The sequence below is a fragment of the Carcharodon carcharias genome, chromosome 31 (assembly GCF_017639515.1).
Source record: "Carcharodon carcharias isolate sCarCar2 chromosome 31, sCarCar2.pri, whole genome shotgun sequence".
Taxonomy (NCBI): Eukaryota; Metazoa; Chordata; class Chondrichthyes; order Lamniformes; family Lamnidae; genus Carcharodon; species Carcharodon carcharias.
The window spans coordinates 27,612,172-27,637,318 of record NC_054497.1 but is presented as its reverse complement, the minus strand read 5'-3'; the positions used below and the strand labels follow the sequence as shown (position 1 = coordinate 27,637,318).

The 25,147-nt window shown below is 39.3% G+C and overlaps 2 protein-coding genes across 4 annotated transcripts in view; both read left to right on the top strand.

The window, feature by feature from the left end:
* Positions 1-1,208, top strand: part of l3mbtl2 (L3MBTL histone methyl-lysine binding protein 2) — a 181,256-nt gene extending 180,048 nt beyond the window's left edge. For both annotated transcript variants that reach the window (XM_041177803.1, XM_041177802.1), the window contains one exon: positions 994-1,208. The gene's annotated coding sequence lies outside the window, so the exon portion shown is untranslated. The remainder of the gene's footprint in view (positions 1-993) is intronic.
* A 1,089-nt stretch (positions 1,209-2,297) lies between these two features.
* LOC121271551 (histone acetyltransferase p300-like) overlaps positions 2,298-25,147 on the top strand; it is a 114,842-nt gene continuing 91,992 nt past the window's right edge. For both annotated transcript variants that reach the window (XM_041177550.1, XM_041177549.1), the window contains exon 1: positions 2,298-3,373. In XM_041177550.1, the coding sequence (XP_041033484.1) occupies positions 3,289-3,373 (85 nt within the window). In that variant the 5' untranslated portion in view covers positions 2,298-3,288. The remainder of the gene's footprint in view (positions 3,374-25,147) is intronic.

Below are 25,147 nucleotides of genomic sequence, written 5' to 3'. Positions count from 1 at the left end.
AGATAATTTCCCTGATGATGCCATGGCAAAGTCATCCAGACTTATTTTCCACTTCTGAACTAAAGCCGTTGATAAACTGGTCTGGATTCCTTCAGTTCATATTGGGGCCAATGTTGCTGGGTTGACGATGATGATTGCTGGGAAAATCGATGATGATGTCATTGTCTTGTTTGAAATATTTTTGGGAGGCGGGAGGGAAATGCTGTGTGATACCCGAATGTCCACATATTCCAACTGGGTTCTATTTCGCTATTCTATTCTATTGACTGTCATTAATGAGGGAGTTTTGTATTCATTGCTTAAATTGTAGTCTTTTCCCAAAATTCCGGATTATGGTCATGCTAGGTCGTGACTATAGACCTCCTTTTCCTTTTTTTGTACATACATGTCAACTTTTTCAATCAGGCCATTTATTTTTGTATATATGTGATAGAGGCATGAATTATATTTCTATGCCTGGAGAGAGAAAGAAGGGTGTTCCTTTACAATTCATTGTGCAAACTCAAGATGAAACGGAAAAGAAAATATTATTCTCAAACCAAATATTGTGTGCACACACAAAAATAAGTTTGTGCATATACATTTATTTAATCACCCCCTTTTCTGTTGCAGCTACATTTGGGATTTTGCTGCTATTTATAACACTAATTGTCTATACAAATAGATATAGTTACACCTCCAGTTCTAATTATTTTGTTATTTTCACTATTCTCACTTCTATTAATATCTCAAAACTATGCAATAATAAAAAAATACTTTCTTCACCATATTCCAAAACTCTCCTTTGGCATTGACATGTTGCTGAGGTACAGTTTCAACTTACCCAAGTGACTATTGTTCGTCTGCGAGGCTTGCCAACTCATGGGGTCACAGCAAAGCCTAGTTTCATCCTCCTCTGATATCCACAGAAATGAACATTTTCAGTCGAGGTTGTTGGGTCAATGATCAAGGCTGGAAACTTAACTGATTTTTCTTCTCCTTTTCTGAATCCAGGAGGTCCCATGGCCAATGATGATGCTCCACTGTTATCCCAGCTAAGATCAGATAAGCCAGAACCCTCTTCATCTGCAAGGCTTGTCTCTTCTCTGGATAAACTTGAAGACACCTTATTTGTGGTGCTGTGTTCCTCAAGCATATGTTTTTTCTATCGATCATGGATTATAATGTACAACTGGGTCAGTTTATTTCTGTGATTTCCCTCTTAAATTTCTGTGTATTTGGAAAATATGAAATAAAAATCCTTTTTTGAAACATTATTGCAATAGCTTCATGTGCTATAATGTAAACTACTATATACACTGCCAAGCAATTCCTATTCGAATAATTAATTGCTTCTATCCCAACATTACACTTTGGTTTTCTTCTACCTCTGCTTTTTATATTCCCTTTTTGAAAAAGTTGACAAATGTGCATAATCAGGCCATTTATTTTTGTGTGTATGCACAAATATAAAATTTGTGATATAGGCATGAAATGTTATATTATGTATGGAGAGATTTCTGCTTCCTTTTTGCCTTTTTTTTTTGAAAAAGTTGACAAATGTGCACAATCCGGCCATTTATTTGTGTGTGTGTGTGTATGTGGTAGAGGCATGAATTATATTTCTATGTATGGGGAGAGAAGGAAGGGACTTCCTTTACAATTCATTGTGCAAATCCGAGAGGAAACGGAAGGGAAAATAGTATTTTCGAACCAAATATTGTGTGCATGCACACACACAAAAAAAAGGTCCTGCATATACATTTTAATCAATCGAAATCACCTCCCCTCTCTCTCCTGTTGCAGGAGTCTGGGGAATGGGGAGTTAAATGACGTAATGCCGGAGGCCCGGCGGCCAATGGGAGGGCGGCGGCGGGAGTCACGTGGGGCAGGGAGGGGGATGGTTCGGCCGTTTCCGTGAGCCGGGGCCGAGCGGAGCCGAAGGGCCGCCGGGGCCTTCTCTCCCCCTCTGCCCCCTTTTTTTTTCACGTCGCTGCGCTGCGCTCGCCGAGAGAACAACAAGCCGCCATTTTGTTTTGAGGAGAGGAGACGGAGACACAGAGAGAGAGAGAGAGAGAGAGGGGGAGAGAAGCAAGAGATAGACAGACAGACAGATAGAGAGATAGAGGGGGAGCGAGAGAGAGAGAGAGAGAGTGAGAGAGAGAGAGAGGAGTGGAGGGGGGGGAAAAGAGTTGGGGAGGGGGGGAAAAAATCCATCGCTGGGGCTTGTGTGGATTGAAGGGAGGAGAAGAGGGGAGGGGGGGGGGTTGTTGAAGAAAAGAACAGGAAAAGAAAAAGAGAGAGAGAGAGAAGGGGGGAGGAATATATCAGCAATACGAATTCAACAGCAAGGGGGGAAAAAAAGGGGGAAAAAAAGTAGCACTGCTTGAAAAAAATACTAATTTTTATGCCGAGTCCGTTATTTAAAAAAAAATTTAAAAAGAGAAAAAAAAATCCAGCAACATTTTTTTTTAAAAAAAACGGTTCCTCACCAATTTCCCCCCCCCCCCCAACCTTGTTGAAGGAACGGGAGGCTTTCTCTAGAGAGACAGACAGACAGAGAGAGAGAGAGGTGGATGAATCGTTCTGCCTTTATTGGATCGAAAGGGGGAGATTTTCTTTTATAAAAAAAAAACAGATAAAAGGTTTTCTCTCCCTCTGGTGTGACGGAGGAGGAGGAGAGGGGAGGAGGAGGAGGGTAGAGAGAGAGAGAGAGAGAGAGGGAGAAGGAGGAGGAGGGGGGGTGTTTTTTTTTCTTATATTTTTTAAATGTCTTATCTATGCGAGGAGTCGGGAATGTGGAAGGGAAGACGGTTTCTGAAGTGATTGGGGATGTGGTTTTCGTCGGAGAAGCCGTCGTAACTTTAAATCTTTCGCTTTCTTCTTTCCTCCTCCTCGATTTTTTTTTTGAAAATATCAACCCCCCCCCCTTTCCTCCTCCCCTTCCTCCTCCACCCCCCCCTCCTCCTCCTCCTCCTCCTCCTCTCTTCCGTTCTAATTATTATTTTTTTTGGCGGTGGAGGGGTCTGGTTCTTATTGCCCATGGACGATCGACCGAAAAAGCCTGGGCCTGGCATTAGGCCTTAGGCTCTGAGACTTGAGAGAGAGAGATATAGAGGGGGGGGGAAAAATAATTGTGTTTTTTTTAATACCGTGTGAAGGGAGGGGAGAGACTGAATCCCTCGATCAATTGGTAGTTTTTTTTTTCTTTCCCTCCTCGCTGTTTCGTGTTTTGTTTTTTTTAAAAAAAACGAAACCCTCTCAGAGAAAAAAAAAAGTTGTAAGGTGCAATTTTAAATTCGGGAAGAAATGGCAGAGAATCTCTTGGACGGACCGCCTTCAGCCAAGCGGCCTAAAATCTCCTCCCCGGCTCTATCAGCCAGCGATGGCACAGGTACTGTAAACCCATTTTAATTCTTAATACTTTTCCTTTTTTTGCCCATTCGCATTCGTCAATGTGTTTTAGGGTGGATTTTTTTCCCCCCCTCTTCAAAACTTGAAGCAGAAATCAAGGCTGTAAGTCCACCTATAGCCTTTTTTCTTCACACAAATATATACCTACTTGTGTAAAATTACTCCCCTCACCACCACCACCACCATCCCATTATGTTAATGGGGAATTTGTATCCAAGTACGTTCTGCTGATTCTTTTGGGGGATGTTTTCCTCATGGAATGGGTATGTTCCTGTACCAGGGTATTGTTATGGAGGATGGAGAAGTCTTTTTTTCCTTCAGCGGTTGCAGTTTTATCCCCCTTTCTTTAACTAACTATCTTTCAAATGTATTTGTTGCCTGTGTTACCTGTAGGAAAATGGAGGAATAGCTTATTGGGTCTTTGCTTCAGCTAGTTATTGTTGTGGAAGGTGATGAAATGGAAGTGCTGTGCCATAGTGTCTTTTCGCCTTGACTTGGTTGAGTAGGTGTGTGTTTAATGGATCACGTATGAAGTAGAGGTTTGCTTGGCGTGTTTTAAAATGGTTTCATCTTGCACTGAATTAAAAGTGTGCAGTTTATGTTTTTGTATATTTTGCATTATCTCTGAGATATAGGTAAAATTTATTACAGCATGTTGTTCCAGTGTAGTCGTATGAAGGATGCACCTTGTTGCTCAGAGGATTTTCTTAACTTTGCTTTTTTTTAAAGTGAAGGATTTGTCCAGAAACGTGAGGAATCTCGTGAGATTTTTTTTAGATTTTACAAAACTGAAATGCGCTTCTATTTGGAACATGTATTGTTAAGTATGTTTGCTTAAATGAGAGTTATGCTTTTATTTGAATTGATGTCTTGATTGTGTATTCAAAAGAATATACATGGCATAAAGACTTTTTATGCCATGTTCTGTAGGATTTGGTATGGGTATTTTGCCTTTAGGAAAAAATGTGACATTGCACTGCTTGGTTTCTGGTGTGTCAACACGCATTTAGACAAAGAAATGCACTGAATTTGGATTAATTGGGTTTTGTTCTTCTATTGCAAAATAATTGTTTTGAAAACTTGAATTTGTAATATTTAGTCTGTAATGAAATTACTTCAATTTCACGTGTGGAAAGATCAGGATGACCATAAGTTTATTATGTCAGCTTCATACTTCATAGAATTCTAACTTGTGAATAAGTTTACAATTGCATTTCAGATATTCATAATTCATCATTTAGATTATGAATGGTTCAACCTGAGTGTTTCATTCAGTAATATTTTAAACATAACTATTAAAATTGAACTTAAAGTCAACAGAAAAGCACAGGTGTGCACTAAAAGTTGAATTTGGCAAAATCCAGGCCCAGTCTTTGGCACCAAGGCAGGTGCTCTGACCAAATAACTGGTATGTTACATTTTAAGTGCCTGCCCAGGATTGTTAAATTCACATAAACAAAGGTTTTAAAGAAAATTAATACTTTGGATCACATCTTTTATATGGTCTGTTTTTGATCTTTCACTTTGCAGCAGTAGCGTTGATGCTTTGCGGTGAGTCAGACTGCACCTCTTAGTCCTTTCATGATGTTTAGCCAGTTGGAACTCACTTTTAAGCTTACTTAAACTAAAAATAGAGGACACTTTATCTGAGATATTTCCTCAAGTGATTTGACAATAACTCAAAAGCAGTTGCAAGTGAATTATGTTCAGCCAGTTAAAATGAAAATTGCATTCTGTAGTTCTCTGTATAGTTTCTTGGAGGAAATAAATGAGCATGTTGTAGTTACACCTTCATTGTGACACAGAATAACTTGCATATTATTTGGTCAACTCACTTGTGAAGATGTTGGGAAACTATTCCTTGACCTGCTTCAGAATGCACGATCACTGTCACTTGAAGAAGTGCAGTAATCTATTCCATGCTGCTTGTATTGCTGTACTACAGTATCAAGAACGGGTGCTCCACCCACTTTGAATCATTCTGATTTCAAATTTTCTCCCTCAGCAGAGAAGGTGTATATTAAGATTGGCATCACCCCATCACTACTACATGATTTATTCTGTTTTTCAACAGTTTGTAGTTTCCTGTATCTTTGGGTTTAGCCCGTCACTTTGTTTGCTCGTCTAAACCATCTATCAGCAGTCTAAGCACAAAAATCCCTTGCAAGAAAATTATGCAAAATATATAACCTCTACAGATTGAGGATTTGTAGCTAAATCTGGCATCCAAAATATACTGAGCTTGATCTAGGGGTTTTTAAAGTACCGATGTAGTTCAGTTTGTGAATTCCAGCTAAAGCTTTCTCCCAAATGGGGATTCCAAGACTTGTTACATGTTAGCTAACTGCATTTACCTTCCAGTGTTCTCTTCATACATTATTATTTCTGCTTTCCCATAATAGTCCACAATAATCTAGGCAACAGTGAGTTTATGCTATATAGAAACTCAGTATCTGCAAATACGTAACTCTGTTTAATAAGAGATTTACATTGGGGAACAAAATTAAGTACAATATGTCATCAGAGCGTTTTATTTCACTAAGTGTATACATTTGATATGCTGCATTCCTTTTTAATAATCAACTTCTCCACAACATCAAAACCACCAGAATGTGACCATTATTTTTTTCACGTATTTAAAATTGCAGATGCAGCTCCAACTTAAATGTAATAGCATGACTTGTTTCAATCCTAAATGGACAAAGCACAGCGATAATGGCGCAAATGCTCTGTGTGCAGTTTTCGATTTTCGCAGTTCCACGATGCACGTGCACAAACACACATACACATTCTTAAAATGGTCCATCTCCTCATCATTCTTTCCCAGTCTTTTGGTGTTGTATTAGTGTAGTTAGTTTAAATTCCAGTCTGACCCTTTGATTGCCATGTTAGGTTGCAGGCAATCCGCAGGTAACCAAAGATTTGGTTTAATAATTTGGTGTCCTGGCCAATATTTATCCCTCAACCAACAGCGCTAAAAACCAATTATTTGGTCATTATCATGTCACTGTTTTTGGGTCCTTGCTATGTGGAAATTGACTGCTACAGTTCTTACATTACAATAGTGACTGGACTTCAAAAGTACTTCATTGACAGTAAAGCACTTTGCATCCTCTGGTCCTGAAAGATGCTACATAAATGCAAATTCTTTCTAATACTTATTTTCCCTCTAGAATTTCTCTTCCTGTTAGTTCTCTATCTTCCTTGAGCCAGGCACCTTTTCCCATTCAAGACTGGGGGCCAGGCTTTGACCCACATGCTATTTTCCTTTTCTCTTGGGGTGTCACATTGTCTCCTTCGATATGGGAGTTGAGACTCAATTTTTTTCTCAATATTGTCCTGTGTTCCTACTTGGTTGCTGTTAAGCTTCAAAAATGGGTGGTTCTGAATGCTTTCTACTTACAGTCCTCACCCTTGGATCAACAGTTGCTTTTGTGCTTTTTATTCCAAATTTTAAAAAATGCCTATTTTTTACCTAAGACTTTCAAGAGGGCACCAATACTACGTGGAATGACCAGTGAGTGCAAAGCTGCGGGAGGCCTTATGAAGATGGGAAGCATAAGGGGAGACATGTTCTTCAAAAAATCTTTTTGAATTCGAGCAAAGATGAGTGAGCCAGCATCTTTGTAACAAGGTTTAGAGTTAGTTAAGACAATTTAATGCCAAGATACGTGGTTCATGATAAAAAAATGTTCTAGATGGTGCCTAATAAAGCTGGTTCTTCTGCTTGGCAAAGAAATAATTGTCACAAGTCTCATGTTTTAAACGCTGAGCAGTTTTGTTGTTATTTAAATGAGTTTACTACATATGTTGAATTGTTGCTTTGATGGCTTTTTTGTTCATTTCATAAAGTTAACCAGCTGTCATAAAATTGTCATTAGTTTCACCTGGACGAAGGTGTCACCTCATAATTTTTGAGATAAATGCTGTAGTTGAGATTCTGCATGAATGTGCAAAAATATATTTTCCTGTGGACATTATACTAATTTTCAACATCTGAGGGGCATGCTTACAAGCAAACATTGAATTTGAACATTGGCACTGGCTCCTCATCACATTTGCTAATGCTATTGGCAAGACTGGGGAGAAAGAGGGTAGTAGAAGTAATTTTTACATAAGGTGTAAATCCTTTTGGGTTGAATTTTGTTGTGAGCCCAACTTAGCTGTCAAAAACTTCAGTTATTTCTAAGCAGCATTTTTATCCCTTGCCCCACCCCCACACCATTAATTTGGCTCCTTCTTCAATTCCACTGGAAAGTGCCTACTTTCTGAATAATAGTTTCTTACTTGCAGTGGTGATTTAATTTGTGTAAAAGTATCACTGACTATCCCAATCTTTTATAAATATGAATAATGCATTATTGTCCATACTTTTTGTATGTGCTTGTGTTTTTTGCCCAGTGATGTACCATAGTTTGGCACTGAATGGTTTAGTGTGTCCTCGAGTAAGTTAATAACAAAGAACCATGGAATATTGTATAAGGTTAATTGAAAGAAGTTTTTACAAAATCATTGTTGGAATTTAACTTCTCTTGTGAACTTGATCATAATGTTTTAATTTAGTCAGTTTCTTACTATATTAAAGCAACGCTGAATGTAATTTTTTTAGTGCGGTGTACACTTGATGTCTGAATCACAGAATCTTAAACAAGTAAATCTGCATTCATACATTAATGTGGATTATGTAAATTAGTGACCTCTCAGTTTTGGTACTTATTCATTTGTGTTATGCAGCTTTTCTGTTAACATTAAATGTTACAATTTGTATTGGAGGTTGATGGAATTGTGTTCAAATGCTACAAAATAATACTTATTAAATTGTAAAATTAATTTCAGAATATAATATTCTTATACAAGCAACAGAATGACTGTTTAGTGGGTGAAACAGAAGGGATGACCGAACTGGGCAGAGGCTTATTGTTGGCACAAAGCTTTGTTTTCTAAATCCTAAACCTAACTTGTAAGTTCTTGTTTCTGTAGTAGTTGGGATGGAAAATGTTCCATTCCCTCACCTGACAACCCTCACTTGAATTGCACAAATTAACAGAAAAATTCATAAAATGGAAGGGATGGAAACTTACCAGTTTGATATGGTTCATCATAAGTGACACACGAATGAATGATCAGCATATCCAATACAGGTGGTATTTGTTAGTGGATTTGCTGCCCATCAAACATTAAAATGTTAAAACCATTTATCGTCATGTCAAAAAAAGTAGCCTGTTGCATTTGCATAATCCAGTACATTGCACAATATTTTGTGTATTTGTGTACAGGTTATTTCCTGGTAATCTACCAACAGAAAAAGGTATTGAAATATTATAACTATCATGGCAGCATATTTAAAGTAATAATTCAGCCTTTCACTCTGCAGATGTCCATAAACTTTTGCTTTCAAGTTTTGATGTAAAAAACACATTTGATTTAATCAAATAAAAAGGTTTCTACGACAAACTTTTTTTTACCATTTGAGCTTGTTAATCTGTATGTAAATCACTTGCTAGTTTCTAAATCTCTGCCATATTTGCCAGAATGCCACAGAATGAATTGAACTTGACTTTTTTTCAAATACTCTTGCTTGATTAGAATATATTGTGGCTACTGTAAATTAACTCATGCCCATGGTGCTCATGAGTTATTTAGTCAGTGTATTTGCAGTTTATTTCCCATAAGCCACAAGTCTCCCAGTGTGTATTCTCTGTATAACTTGCTTGCAACCATTTCTTATCCAAGTTATGTGTTCAATAAGCCATAGAACAGAAGACATTTACGACTCAGAAGGAAGCCATTTGGCCCATTATGTCTATGCCAGCTGTTTGCTGCAGCAGTGAAAATCTGATCCCAATGCTGCTGTTGTCATAGCCTTGAATTTTTCCCTTCAAACTTTACCTTAAAAGTTGCATTGGTTTATATCTCAAGCTACTCCCAGTGGCAAAGCATTTGATAATCCAACAGCTCTGTATAGATACATTTTTCATGCCCCCCCGCAACCACTTGTCCTCATTGAGATGACTTGTTGATGACCCCTCATCACTGATTCCCTAACTAGAGGAAATAATGTCTTTCCCCATATCAGAACTTTCTTGGCCTTTTCTGATTCAGTGGAATAGCCCCAATACCTTAAAGCTTAGGTATATACTTTCCATTCTTGGCATTGTCTATACAAATGCATGCTTTAATGTTCTTTTTGTAATAGGTCGTCTAAAACCGCAAACATTCTCTGTGACCTAACCATTGTTCTGTACTATTGTAGTGGTCACACTTCTGGTCTAATTTTGCATTTTATCCATATACATCAAAGACTGCACAGCAAAGCCTTATCAAGCCCACCCCTCCTGCTCCCACTCCCCGTAGTGACATCAAAATTAGAACATAGAAGCGGGCCATTCTGCCCAGGGAGTGTGTCTGTGTGAGCACCTAGCACTAATCACATTTATCCACTCTCATATATACAATGTTTGTATCCCTTCAGCCTTTTTTCCTTGATTTTTCCACTATCCAATCTTGAATGGTAACACAAACCTTTGAAGTGAATTCTACAGGCTGAACTCTGAAAAGAAGTTGCTTCTGCTCTCTGTTCTAAATCTCTTGTATTTATGATCCCATAATTACTAAGGTTCTATCTACCTTACCTCAACCTTTCAAGATTTTAAAGAGGGAAGAAAAGGGAGAACCAATTTATGTCATGTATTTGGATTTTCGAAAAGCATTCGATAAGGTGCCATGCAGAAGGTTATAACACAAAATTAGGGCTCCTGGAATTGTGGAAATATTAGCTTGGATTGAGGGTACGCTGAGGGACAGAATAAGTGGTTCATTTTCAGGGTGGCAGGTTACTTGTAACTAGTGAGTACCACAAGGATCAATGCCCTCCCATTCACAATCTATATCGATGACAGGTGAAGTGACCAACTGTAAGGTGTCCAAGTTTGCTGACAAGTTAAGCTGGGAAATTAAGCTGTGAGGAGGATGCAAAGAGATATAGATGGCTGTTAAGTAAAAAAAGTAGAAGAAAGAATTTTTTTTTAATGGAAAGAGACTGGGAAATATTGGCATTCACAGTGATTTGGGTGCCCTTAACACAAATTACAAAGTTAACATGCTGGTACAGCAAACATTCGGGAAAGCAAATGGTTATGTTATCCTTTATTACAAGGGATTGGAGTATAAGAATGACGAAGTCTACTATTATATGGACCCTTGGTGAAACCATATCTGAAGAATACAGTTTTGGTCTTATTATGTAAGAGAGGATATACTTGTCTTCGAGAGATTGCAACAGAAGTTTACTGGACTAATTGCTGGGATGAGAGGATTACCCTTTGAGATTGAGTAGACTAGACCTTTTTTTCTTAAGAGTTTAGAAGAATGGGAGGTATCTCATTGAAATATATAAAATGCGTTAGGGGCTTGGCAGAATGTTTTTCCTGGTTGGGGTGACTTGTACTAGGGGTCAGTATCTCAGGATTAGGGGTCAGCATTTAGGACTGAATGAGAGATTTCTTATGCAAACAGTTGTGAATCCTTGGAATTCAGAAAGGTAGGTTTAAAGGGGTATTTGAAATGGGGTAGAGAGTGTTGGATAGGTGGAAAAACTTAAAAGAAGGAATTACAGATGAGGGTCTAGGCACCTGAAGGCATGGCTGCCACTGGTGGGGCATTTAAAATTGAGGATACGCAATGTGCCAGAATTTGAGCGCATTGATTTTGAAGGGTTGTAGGGCTGGAGGTAGTTACAGACATAAGGAGAGAAAGTCCATGGCGAGAGCTGAAAACAAGGATGAGAACTTTAAAATTGAGCCATTGTCAGGCCCAGAGGCTGTTTAGGCCAACAAGAACAGGGATGATGGATGAACCAAACTTGTAAGTTAAGATATGGGCAGCAGAGATTTGAATGAGCACATGTTTTTCTACGATGGCAGGCAAGAAGCTGGCCAAGAGAGCATTGGAATAGTCAAGTCTGGAGAATGGTTATGGACGGGTATTTGTGTAGTGGTTGAAATTGGGCAGTGCTACAGAGGTGGAAGCAGGCAGTCTTGGTGGTGGAGTGGATATGTGTTCAAAAGCTCACCTTGGGATCAAATAAACACCAAGCTTTTTTTAGACCATTTCTACGGCGAGGGATGGAAACCGTGATTGGAGATTGGAGTTTGTGACAGGGACTAGGACAATTAATTTCTTCATTCCAGTATTTATCATAGTCATCCAGTACAAATGGACAACTATAGGTTTCCCAAAAGGTGCTGAGAGATGTGCAGGAGAATAGGATTTTAATGTGAAAATGTTTTTCTGTTTCGTTTTTGTGTAGTTAATGTTTTTGAAAGCAAGGAAGCTTTATGTTATTTAGTGACAAACGCTGAATATTTTTGTCCAAAGTGCACAAGGTGGATGAAAATAGCCAAATTATATTTTGAAATCTTGGGTCAAAATTGTATCAAGTTTGAGAAATTAGTTCAGACTTTGTAAAAAGGACCTTGTTGAAAAGTCCGTTACAAATCATATTTGGTGGTGGGAGGAGGAATGTGTAACACCTCAATAAATTCACAATGGCCTGTACATGCTGAAGTTGTCTTTAGTGTTAATTACATTATCAATATGAGAAGATCAAATTCCTTTATATGTTTCCAAATAAAGTAGTATGTTTAGTTGTTGCAATCGTCAGTAAACTTTCATAAAAGATGAACTGCACATCGAAAACTTTGTAGGGACCTTGAACTCTCGGCAGCTATTGTTTCATACATGCAGTGGCCAAAACAGTCAAGTTAGCAGAAATTCACAGCTTAGTTCTGGAGACATTTTCAAAGTTTATCCTTTATAATTAGAAATTGAGTTCTATCAGAATATTGTCAGTGTAATCATGGCTGACTTGTATTCCATCTGAATATCTAAAACTTGGACTTTGACAAGCACCGTTGAATTGAGCCAGTGTGCTGTTAATACGTCCTGATTACTGAGGAAGAGTTTGAGCCAAATAGAAAAATATGATAAATCCTGTGATTGAATAGCTCATTTTAGTTGTTTGAGCTAAATAACTATTATTGAGCATAATTCAATTTTTAAAGAATTAAGCATAAGGTAAGATAATTAGCCATAACACCACTCTGCAAGGTGAGCAGGTAGACATCTGTGAACAACCACAGCCGGTACAGGAATTGAACAGATGCCATTGATGTCATTCTGTGTCACACTTTAGCCATCTAGCCAACTGAGTTAACCGACCCCAGAGCTTTAAATGTTTTAACTATCTCAAATTGGTGTCTGTGGGAGTGATAAGAATGTCAATATGTGGTATTTAAATGCCATTGATTGTGGAGCCTTACTTTGGTATTCAGTCATGAAATGATGCCAAGCCATGTATGTTGCGTTTGAGGATCAGTTAGCTCAGTTGGCTAAATGGCTGTAGTGTGATGCAGAATGACGCCAACGGTGCGGGTTCAATCCCTGTACTAGCAGTAGTAAGTAGTTCATGGAGGCCTGCCTTCTTGCCTTGCCTCACGCTTGTAGAGTGGCCCCCCTCAAGCTATATATAACCAATTGTTTCTAATGGAGAGGGATGCCAGTGGTCCTTTATGGACTGTGGCTGATTACCTCACTTTATCATGTATGTCAAATGCACTTTTGTTCCTTTTTTAACCTGTATAAAGTAAGAAAAATAATTAGATTTTTAGGCATATGTGATATTCTGTACATAAAATTACAAGGAAGGTGCTGGTAATCTTAAATTTACTAACATCAGAAAAGCTGTAGACTGTTGCAAATTTAAACTATTGAATTCAAAATATTGCCTAATATGCCACTATGCTGACAGTGAAAATCAGTCTGCTGTATAATAGCCTTGAGATTTGGAAAAACTGCTTTGAAAAATATGGTAAAGTGGAGCTGTTGTAGCTTGGTATTTGATGTCTTATTGAGCTTTATTTCCTCAATAGTTGGGACTTGTGCTATTCCAGTTAAATTCTCAATTGTGAAGTCACTTTGCAAACATTTTTAATTTGCTGCAGGACACGAAAACAAATGAACTAAAATATAAGTGTATTGTACAATAATGAATTAAAACTTCAAATTTGAAAGTATAAAATAGTATTATTTTACTAATTTTAATTTGATGAACTTGGATGGAAATTATGTGGAATATTGTGAAATCTGTGGGTTGTGACTAATTTGATACTTTTTAAAATTTATAAAATCAAAGTATAATTAAGCAAGTTTTGATTGTATTTAGAAGCAACAGTTTCACGAGTGGCAGTTTGCTTGAGTGGAGCAGCTTTTTAAATAGAGTGCAAGGATACTTAAACAGGGAAGCATGAAAGGTTTAACATTTAGTTGCAATTTTTGTTTTCAGAATGCAGGGTTGAGGTGAATTCAGTTTTGCAGTAGTTCAGTGCAAAATATTAATGTTGAAACTTCAACTGTTATAACTATGTCAGAAATAGTAAAATATTTACTAAATATGAACTGAATTTACTAGAAAGCTCAGCTTTTGGTTATATCAGTCATAGTTAAAAGCTATTTAAATCCACATTTAAAACATCTCCCTGAAAGACTTGTTTTAATTTGTTAAATAGTAAAAGAAAACTTGCATTTATATAGCACCTATCCTGACCACAGGCTGTTCCCAAGTACTTTACAACTGATGAGTATTTTTGAAATGTAATCACTGTTGTAGTATATGAAGCACGGCAGCTATTTGTGTACCGTAATATCTCACAAAGAGTAACATGATCACGACCAGAATACAAACAAAAATACCTGGAAAAACTCAGCAGCTCTGGCAGCATCGGTGGAGAAGAGCACAGTTGACGTTTCGAGTCCTCATGACCCTTCAACAGAATTAAGTAAAAATAGGAAATGGGTGAAATATAAGCTAGTTTTTTTGGGGGTGTGGGGTGGGGTTGGGACAAGAAGAGCTAGGTAAAGGGCCAGTGATAGGTGGAGATAACCAAAAGATGTCACAGACAAAAGGACAAAGAGGTGTTGAAGGTGGTGAATGTGCTAATTAAGGGTAGAAAGCAGGACAAACAAGGTACAGATAGCTCTGGTGGGGTGGGGTGAAGGACTCTAAAAAGGCTAAAAGGTAGAGATAAAACAATGGATGGAAATACATTTAAAAATAATGGAAATAGGTGGGAAAAGAAAAATCTATATAAATTATTGGAAAGAACAAAAAGGAGGAGGGGAAAAAATGGAAAGGGGGTAGGGATAGAGGAGAGAGTTCATGATCTAAAATTGTTGAACCCAATATTCAGTCCGGAAGGCTGTCGGAAGATGAGGTGCTGTTCCTCCAGCTTGCGTTGAGCTTCACTGGAATAATACAGCAAGCCAAGGACGGACATGTGGGCATGAGAGCAGGGTGGAGTGTTGAAATGGCAAGCGACAGGGAGGTCTGGGTCATGCTTGCGGACAGACCGAAAGTGTTCTGCAAAGCAGTCACCCAGTCTGCGTTTGGTCTCTCCAATGTAGAGGAAACTGCATTGGGAGCAACGAATGCAGTAGACTTAAGTTGAGGGAAATGCAAGTGAAATGCTGCTTCACTTGAAAAGAGTGTTTGGGCTCTTGGACGGTGAGGAGAGGGGAAGTGAAGGGGCAGGTATTGCATCTTCTGCAGTTGCATGGGAAGGTGCCGTGTGAGGGGGTTGAGGAGTAGGGGGTGATGGATGAGTGGACCAGGGTGTCACGGAGGGAACGATCTCTATGGAATGCCGCTGGGGGGGGTGAAGGGAAGATGTGTTTGGTGGTGGCATCATGCTGAGTTGGTGGAAATGGCGGAGGATGATCCTTTGAACGCGGAGCTTGGTGGGGTGATAAGTGAGGACAAGGGGGACCCTATCATGTTTCTGGGAGGGAGGAGAAGATGTGAGGGCGGATGCGCGAGAGATGGGCCAGACACAGTTGAGGGCCCTGTCAACCACCATGGGTGGAAAACCTCGGTTAAGGAAGAAGGAGGACATGTTTTTGAAAATGGCATCATCAGAACAGATGCGATGGAGGCAAAGGAACTGAGAGAATGGAATGGAGTCCTTACAGGTAGCGGGGTGTGAGGAGCTGTAGTCGAGGTAGCTGTGGGAGTCGGTAGGCTTGTATCATGACCAGGAAATCTCTTTGTGAAGTTGATTGAGGAATAAATACTGGCCAGGACACTGGGGAGAACTTCTCCACTCCTTTTCAGATTAGTGCCTTGGTTTTTTATGTCCACCTAAGAGGGCAAATGGGCTCTTAACTGAAAGAAAACAACTGTGAAATGCAGAGCTTCTTCAGTACTGCATTGGAGTGTCAACCTTGCTTTTTATGCTCAGGTCCTGGAGTGGGACTTAAATCTACAACCTTCTGCCTTGGAAGCAAGAGTGCTACCAATTGGCAGAATAATGAAGTGACAGACTTTTATATGGGTAAGAAAATTGAGATTTTGACAATTAACCTAATAGATTAAATTATCAACAATGCCTTTCATGATTGTTCATTAGTTCCAGTCCTTTAATTGGATTAAACAGCATAGATTAAACTACAGTTTTCATGTTAGCTTTATTGCACGTTAGTTTCTTGCCTATTATCAGTCCTTCAGTTAGTAACTCATATTATAAATCTTAACTTTGCTACGTTCAACATCCTGCGAATTTTAAGGAGTAGCATGTACCTACATTGCTTGTTAGAGGTTAATGTGAACAGGGAATTTCAGTTAGTACAAAGTATTTATAGTACAGGAACAGGCCATTTGGCCCAACAGGTCCATGTCAGTGTTCATGCTGCACCCAGGCCTCTTCCATTCCTTTTTCATATACCTTTTGCACTTGGGTCCTTATCTATTTTCCCCTTAAATGTATTTATGCTTTTTGCCTCAAGGACTCCAGTGTGATAAGTAGTTAGAATGTAAAACTCACTTTGTGGTTAAAGAAGTTTTTCCTGAATTCCCAATTGGTTTTCTTAGTGACCACCATATCTATGGCTGCCATTTCGATCCGTTTGCTGCCCCCCCCCCCCAAAAAGTGGAAAAATCTTCCCCAAGTTCAAAACCTTAGACTTCAATCAGGTTGCCCTTCGTCTTTTTTTGTAGAGAAAGGAGCCTCAACTCTTTTCCATCTTTCCTGAACGGCATAACCTTTCAGTTTATAAGTATAATAAATATAGAAAACTGCCAATTCAATTAATAACATCACTTAAAGACCCACAGAGAGGTAGGATTAAAAGTAAATAACATGAAGCTCTTGCATTCTGCTTTTAAATACAATGTTGTTAGTGATGCTGATGGTTACCTTCATTTACTCACCGCTGATGATGATGAATTCATTGTATTACTGGATTCTCTTTCCAGCTTTTTCTTGAAACTGATTTTGGTTAGACCCATCTCTTGCTGACTAGACTCTCTTTTTCCACTAGAATGAGGGGGCTAACCTGTTGACAACACAGGTTCCTCGCCCCTTTGCTAGCTGATTAAAAACTGCTCTCTTACCAGGGGTACTGTTGCTCTCTGCTCTTAAATCTTCTGTCATCACCCCTCAAAAACCAATCCTTGAACCTTCTGTCCTTGCAAATTACTGCATCATTTCTAATCTCCCTTTCTTCTCCCAAATCCTTGAATGTGTTGTTGCCTGCTAAATTTGTGCCCATCTTTCTCAAAACTCCATGTTTGAATCCTTCCAATTGGGCTTCCGCCCCTTCTTACTAATGTCACAAAGAATATCCTGCTTGACTCAGACATGGGTAAGCTATCTCTCCTCATCCTCCTTGACCAGGTTGAGCATGTTATCCTCCTTGAACACCACTCTACTATTGTGAGGCTGGGTGTGAAATTGCGCTTACCTGGTTCCATTTTTATCTATCCAGAGGCAACCAAAGATTGCAGTGGTTTCTCCTCCTATTTGTGCACCATTATCCCAGGTGTCTCCCAAGGATCTATCCTTGGCCGCCTCACATTTCGCATCTAACATGGTGCTCCTCGGCAACATTACCTCAAAACGGTGTCAGTATCCTGATGGTACTCAGCTCTTCCTCACTTCCACTTCTCTTGCTTCCTCTATTGTCTCTAAACTGTCAATCTGCTTGTCCAGCACCCAGTATCCAGATGAGCAAAAATTTTCTTAATATAAATTTTAGAAGACAGAAGCCACTGTCTTCAGTCCCAGTCACAAGTTGCATTCCCTTGTCACCGATTCCATCTCCTTTGCTGACAGCTGTCTAACTATTCGCAACTGAGATGTTATATTTCATCCTGATATGAGTTTCCTGCCATGTCTCTGCAGCATCACTAAAGCCGCCTTTTTCCACCCCTAACATCACCTAACTCTGCCCTTGCCCCAGCTTTTCTACTACTGAAACCTTCATCCAAAATTCTGGAGCCCATGTCCTTACTCTCACCAAGTCCCAGCTCACCCGTTTCCCCTGTGCTCGCTGACCTGTTTTCTACTATGCTTCGTTTTTTTTTACATTCCCATCCTTTTTAAATCACCCCTCCCTTTCTCTGTCACCTTCCTACAGCTTGATAATCTTTTAAATGAAAACCAAATCAACAAAATTGGGATAAATCAGGCACAGCCCCTAATTCAGGTCAGCTGTAAAACCAAGAACAAAGTTTAAAGGAAACTTACAAACTTTAAATCAAAATGTGATTAAAGGGGTCAACAAAACACCCCAGTCCCTGCGGTGCCCACCGAGCACGGAAGGCCTCGAGAGTGCCAGCAGACACCGCGTGCTCCTTCTCCAGGGACATCCGGCAGCGAACGTAGCCACGGAAGAGGGACAAACTAAAATGTGATTAAGGGGGTCAGTAAAGCACCCCAGTCCCCGCAGTGCCCACCGAGCATGGAAGGCCTCGAGAGTGCCGGCAGAAAAGTTAACATGTAACTCTTTCGAGCACAAACCCGTTTCCATCTGTTTTTCAGATGAAGTTACATTGTTTCATAGTTTACCATTGTGAGATTTGAACTCTTGATCTTGGGGTTACAAACCCAGTACCATAACCACTTGGCTATTTAGGCCAAGCAAAATGCTCCCTTTCGGCGTAATGAGAACGCAAATAGCAGAGGATGGTTTCGATCCATCGACCTCTGGGTTATGGGCCTAGCACGCTTCCTCTGCGCCACTCTGCTTGATAGCGCCCCCTCCCAAGACCTCTGCAATCTGTCAATTCTGGCCACTTCTGCACATTTCCGATTTTAAAAACTCCAACAATTGACGGCTGTGCCTTTTGCTACCAAAGACCTAAGGCCTAGCATTCCCTAAGTACATCTCCACATCTTTATGGCTCTTTCCTCCTTTAAGACACTCTAACCTAGTTTTTGGTCATCTGGCTAGTATGTCTAACTGGCTTAAAGTCCTATTTTGTTAATGCTCCTAAAGTATCTTGGGATGTTAAATTGCACCTAAGGCTATATGTAAGTGCAAGTTGTTGTTGAACTGTGCAATTTAGGTTTTTTGAAAAGTTGCATGTATTCCTCTACCCTGGAGTTTAGAAGAATAAGGGGTGATATTATTGAAACATAAGATTCTGAGGAAGCTTGACAGGGTAGATGCTGAGAGGATGTATCCTCTCATGGGGGAATATAGAATGAGAGAGTACAGTTTTGAAATTATGGGTTGCCATTTAAGAAGCAAATAAAGGAATTTCTTTTTTGAGGGTTATTGTTAGTCTTTGGAATTCTCTTCCCCAGGGAGCACCAGAGGCTGTGTCATTGAGTATATTCAAAGCTGAGATGGACAGATTTTTCATTGCCAAGGAGACAGAGGGAAAGTGGAATTAAGGCCACAATCAGATCAGGCATGATTTTATTGAATGGCGGACCATGCTTAATGGGCTGGATGATTTTCAGACTATTCACTTCTCCTTAGTCCTAGACTACCTAACCAGCAGAAATAGTTTCTATCTGCCCCATCTGTTCCCCTTAATGTCACGAAAAGTTTGATCAAGTCACTACTTAACATTGCAAATTTAAGGAAATACAGCCATATGATTGCAGGTACTGTGATTAGAACAACAGGAAAAAATCTCAAATTACAATATGCCTGAAAGTGAATTAATTAATGAAGTTCAGCACAGTTGTTAAAGGCAAATTGCATTTAACTAACTAGATTTGAATTTTTTGATTTAAAAGAGGGTTGATGAGGATGATGTGATTGTTGTGTATATGGAGTTCCAATAGGCATTGGATAAAGTGCCACATAATAGGCTTTTCAGCAAAGTTGAGGCCCATGGAATGAAAGCGACGTGGTAGCATGAATTTAAAATTTACTGAACAACAGGAAACGGGAAGCAACATTCATCAGAAACTGAACTGGGCCAACCATCTAAATAATGTGGCTACAAAAGCAGGGCAGAGGCTGTGAATATTGCAGCAAGTAACTCGCCTCCTCACTTCCCAAAGCCCATTATCTTTACAAGGCACAAAGGCGTGTATTGGAATACTCTCCACTTGCCTGGATGAGTGCAGCTCCAACAGCACGCCAGCTTTCCACCATCCAGGGCAAAGCAGCCATTTTGATTGGCACCCCATCCACCACCTTCAACATTCACTTCCTCTGCCACCATGCAGTGTGTACCACCTACAAGAATCACTGCAGCAACTCACCAAAACTCCTTTGAAACCACCTTTCAAACTAGCAACCTCTACCACCTCACCTAGAAGGACAAGGGCAGCAGATGCATAGGAACACCACCATCTCCACATTCCCCTCCAAGCCACTCACCATCCTGATTTGCAAATATATCGCCTTTCCTTCACTGTCACTGGGTCAGAATTCTGGTTCTCCCTTACTAACAGCACCAGGTGTACCTACACCACATGGACTGTAGCAATTCAAGAAGACAGCTCACCACCACCTTCTCGAGGGCAATAAACGATACCTAGCCAATGACACTCTCATTTTGTGAAAGAATTTAAAAGGGGGGTTAGTGGTAAAGGAAGGTGTACAGTGATGTTTTAGCGCTGGAACCGCTGCTTTCCTTGATATAATTAATGACTTGAACCTGAGTGTACAGGGCACAATTTCAAAATTTGTAGTTGGCGAATTATTGTGAACTTTGGGGAGAATAGTGATATGGATTTCAAGAGGACGATAGGCTGGTGGTTGATGGACATATGGCAGATGAAATTTTATGTAGAGAAGTGTGAATTGATAGGAAGAATGAGAGGGGCAATATAAACTAAAAGGTACAATTCTAAAAGGGGTGCAGGAAATGAGTGACTTAGAGGGATATTTGTACAAATTATTGAAGGTAGCAGGGTATATTGAGAAGGTGGTTTAAAAAGGCTTGTGGGATCCTGGACTTTATTAATAGAGGCATAGAGTACAAAGGCAAGGAGGTTATGATGAACCTTTATAGAACATTTTTTCACTTTCAACTAGAAAATTGTAGGCATTAGAGAGGATATAGAAAAGATTTATGAAATAGAACCAGGGATGAGGGCCTTCCATTATAGGTTGGAGAAACTGAGGTTCTCCTAAGACGTTGGTGGAGGCAGATTGAATTGTGGCTTTCAAAGGGAATTGGGTAAGCATCTGAAGATATGTTTTAAAAAAAAAGCAGGGTTACAGGAAAGGGCCCTAACTGAATTGCTCTTGCAGAAAGCCAGCACAGACTTGACGGGCCAAATTGCTGCCTCCTATGCTGAAACTATTCTGTGATCCTCTGTCTGTCCACCAAGTGTATCTTCCCTATTGCTAGAGAATTACTTAACTGTTTTCCCATTGCTGACTTTGACAGCTTTTATTTCTTCCAAATCATTCATTTTTCCCTCAAGGCAGAGGGATGTAAACTTGAGATTTTACCTGATGCATGTTGCAAGATATGACATGAAGTCTTTGTATGTGTGGCTCTTTCTTTTTATCCTGAAAGGCAAAAATCCAACCCAAACCCCACTCCCTCTACAGTAAATTAGTCCCTTATTAAACCTCTTTTTCCTGTGCTCCTCAAACCTCTTTGCCACCATGATTGTACTTGCCTGGATGACTTGCCTGTGGTGTGAAGAACTCATGGATTTCCTTGTCCCTAAGATTGACATCTTTGTTGCTAATCTTGTAATCCTGAATCATCCTGCCCTCATCTATCATTGGACCATAGAATCAGTGGAAGAAAGTAGATTTTATTGCTCTCCTTAGCCATTCCTTTATTCTGGACTAGATGCAAAATCTTGACTTTGATTCTGAGCTAAGCTTCAAAGCCCTCATATTATCTATTTCTAGCTGTACAACAGCTCACTTCTGCCATACCTTATCTTTGCTTTTGAATTTCTGATCCATGCTTTTAATCTCTAAATTTGATAATTTAATTCACCTCCCATCTTGCACTTCTCATAAACATCAACTTGCCCAAAATGCAGCTGCCATGTCCTTTCCAGCACCTGTCCATCCCTCCTCATCTTATAGACCAAGCCTGGCTCCCTTCTTTCGGCAGCTCCCATTTTACTTGGGGTCACCATACTCCTGGTTGATCACCGTTCTTCATCTTCTGTTAGTCACCCATTTCTCTTCCAATCCCACTATGTTCAAGTTTCTCACCACTGAATCTCTTCACCTGGTCTCTTTCTGACAGTCCCATGTCTGCCTCTCGCATCACCACATTTTTTATCTTTCTAATTTTCTCTCTCTCTTTCTCTTTCTGCCACCCCTCCCCAAGGATTGGGCAATTAATGCTGTCCTTGCCAGCAATGTCCACATCCTGAGAATGAATAAAAAGTAATATGAAAGCATGAGTGTATCTTATAGTTTTATATTCTAATCCTTGCTTTGTACCACTGGCCCTATAGTTTCTACAAATTCTGTACAGAAATATTGATGTTTTTTTTTATTTGTCATGGGATGTGGGCGTCACTGACTAGGCCAGCAGTTTTTGCCCATCTCTAGTTATCCTTGTTCAGATGGCATTTAAGAGACAACCATATTGTTGTGGGTCTGGAGTCACATGTAGGGACAGGTAAGGGTGGCATATTTCCTTCCCTAAAAGGCATTAGTGAACCAGATGGGTTTTTATGGCAATGGTTGCGTGGTCGTTGCCAGACTTTAAATTCCAGATTTTTATTGAATTCAAATTTCACCATCTGTTGTGGTGGGATTCGATCCTTAGTCCCCAAAGCATTACCCTGGGTCTCTGGAATATTAGTCCAATGACAATGCCACTAAGCTACCGCCTCCCTTTGTTCTCTTTAAGTAAGCGATACTCTGAAGTAGGTTGTGTATGTTAGGATTGGATTGTCAGCTATGTGGTCCTAAAATTGCTTTGCATTTTCAGTTTTTAGTGCATTTATGCAGAAAATTCAATACTCAACAGTCAAAGCAAATGCAAGCAATGATTGCCTTTCACCCATCTTTGAAGACTGTTACTAATGGTCGAGACAGTCATCTTAAAACCAATCTTTGGAATTTCTTCCATAATTTCTTCCTGTCCTCATCTAAAACCTTTCCCTAAAACCCTGATCTTTGAGTAATTTTGTAACCCCTCTTAATCTCTTCCTGCACATTTCCCTATCTTTCCATTTATGAAAAGGTTTAGGATTCCTGGCATTGTATATATGTTGTTTTTTTCTCTGGTTGAATGTATCTTTGTAATTGCAAATGCTTGCAATAAGAGCTTTATGTTGTAATCGGCTAAAGTTTAAATAGCTTTTTATTTTCTGTTTTGCACCTTGGTTTTTTTTATTTGCAATTGTGAAACAACAAAAATAGCCTAATATCTGTAAACCTTCCTCTCGTGTATCACCATATTGATATCCTAGTATCGGAAATTTCCAAGTTAAACCTAGTTTGTATGGATGCACCAGTTCGGTCACCAGGGTCTTAGTCAAGCGTAGTGTACACTTGAAATTTTCATGTTATTTCCGTTTATACTGTGAAAATGATCTATCAGTAAATATAGAATTTTTTTGATCTTTCAAACCTGGGTAGCAGCTGGAGACAGCATTTTGAGTTGTATAGCACTAGGTTGAGGTGTGAGTCGTAAGAGGCACATTGGCACTAAGTAAACTTAGGAATGACCCTGGCGATACTCTTACTGAGATTCAAGTGGCCGTGCAAGCCTAAATTGTGTTATTTGGGCCTTCTATAAATCCCAAGACTCTTCCTATGTTGATAACGGTTCCATGTATTTGTTTTGCAAAGCTAAAGGTTTGAAAGTAGATCCAAAGTTGAGCTTAAACTGTTTATGAACCTACCTTTTTAATATTCATGTATAATATTTCGGAGAATTCTTCAAAGGTTTCCAGCTTTTCTGTAATTTTTTTTTACTGCTGCCAAATCCTAATGCTTGTATTTACAATAAATCTGTATTTCTAATCGGTTCTCCACGAATAGTGCCTGACTTGGTGAGTGCTTTTTCAGTATTTATTGTTATATTTATAATAGGAATAGTTTTACTGTAAAGTTGCCCTTGGCTACCAATTTCAATATATGTTGCCGTATAAATCTTAAAATGGCATTAATTTTGTTTTACAACATTATGTATCTTGTTTTAGGTTATGCTGATAAGGGTTAGATGAAGAGGTGTGGGAGGAGGCTCATGTAGAGCATAAATGCTGGCATGGACCAGTTGGGCCAAATCACTTGTTACATGTTCTTTGTAATTTTGTCTATAGAGATGATGGTTTTAAGGAGCAAATTAATTTTACTTGCCAAGTCTGGTGATGACCATGCAACCATTGCCATAAAAACCCATATGGTTCATTAATGTCTTTTAGGGAAGGAAATATGCTGCCCTTACCTGTTACTTTTTATTCATTCTCAGGATGTGGACATTGCTGACAAAGACAGCATTAATTGTTCATTCCTTGGGGAGGGGGGAAGGTGGCGGAAAGAGAGAGAGTGAGAGAGAATTAGAGAGAGAAAATGTGGTGAGGCGAGAGGTGGACATAGGACTGTCAGGAAGGAAGAGATCAGATGAAGAGATTCAGTGACGAGAAGCTTGAACATAGTGGGATTTGGCCTTGCAAATGAACTGAAGCAAAGTTTTTCTCATAGGCAGCTACGGCTGGGCAATTAATGCTGTCCTTATCAGCGATGCCCACATCCTGAGAATGAATAAAAGGTAACATGAAAGCATGAGTGTGTTCTATAGTTTTGCATTTTACTCCTTGCTTTGTACCACTACACTTTCTACAAATTCTGTACAGAAGCAATTAACATTTGATGCTTATTTCTCTGTTAGTAAGCAACACTCTGGGTCAGTAGTAGCTTGTGTGTGTTGGGATTGAATGTCAGCTGTGTGGTCCTAAAATTGCTTTGCATTCTCAGTTTTACATGCGTTCATGCAGAAAATTCAATACTCAACAACCAAAGGAGATGCAGTGACTGCTTGAAATTTGACTTAAGGAAAGGAACACTGATGTAGAACCCTGTGCTCTCAGGATATCAGTTCTATTTTTGTGATTTTTAAAATCCATTTTTTGGTTTGTCATCTTCACTGAAGTAGGGATTACATGAAGTTCACTGTAAACTTCAATATTGAGTTATATACTATAATTATTGAACAAAAAAAATGCTTGAAATGAAAAACTTTCTTGATCCTGTTTGTGCCGTTTCCATTTTTAACTGCATTTGTGTAGACCTTTTCTATTTTAGGTTTTATTTTTTTCCAGAATTCATGTTCAATAAATCACTTGAAAGCAGATGTACTTTGGCAAGTTACAGAGAAATGTTTTCATTTCCAATCATATCGGTAATGCTAAAGTGAGACACAGTCCCTCGATTGAACGAGTGTTTATGAGATTGAACAGACAGTAATAGGGCTACTAAATTACACCGTGCCCTACACTGTGCTTGGTCTGAGATGTGCAAA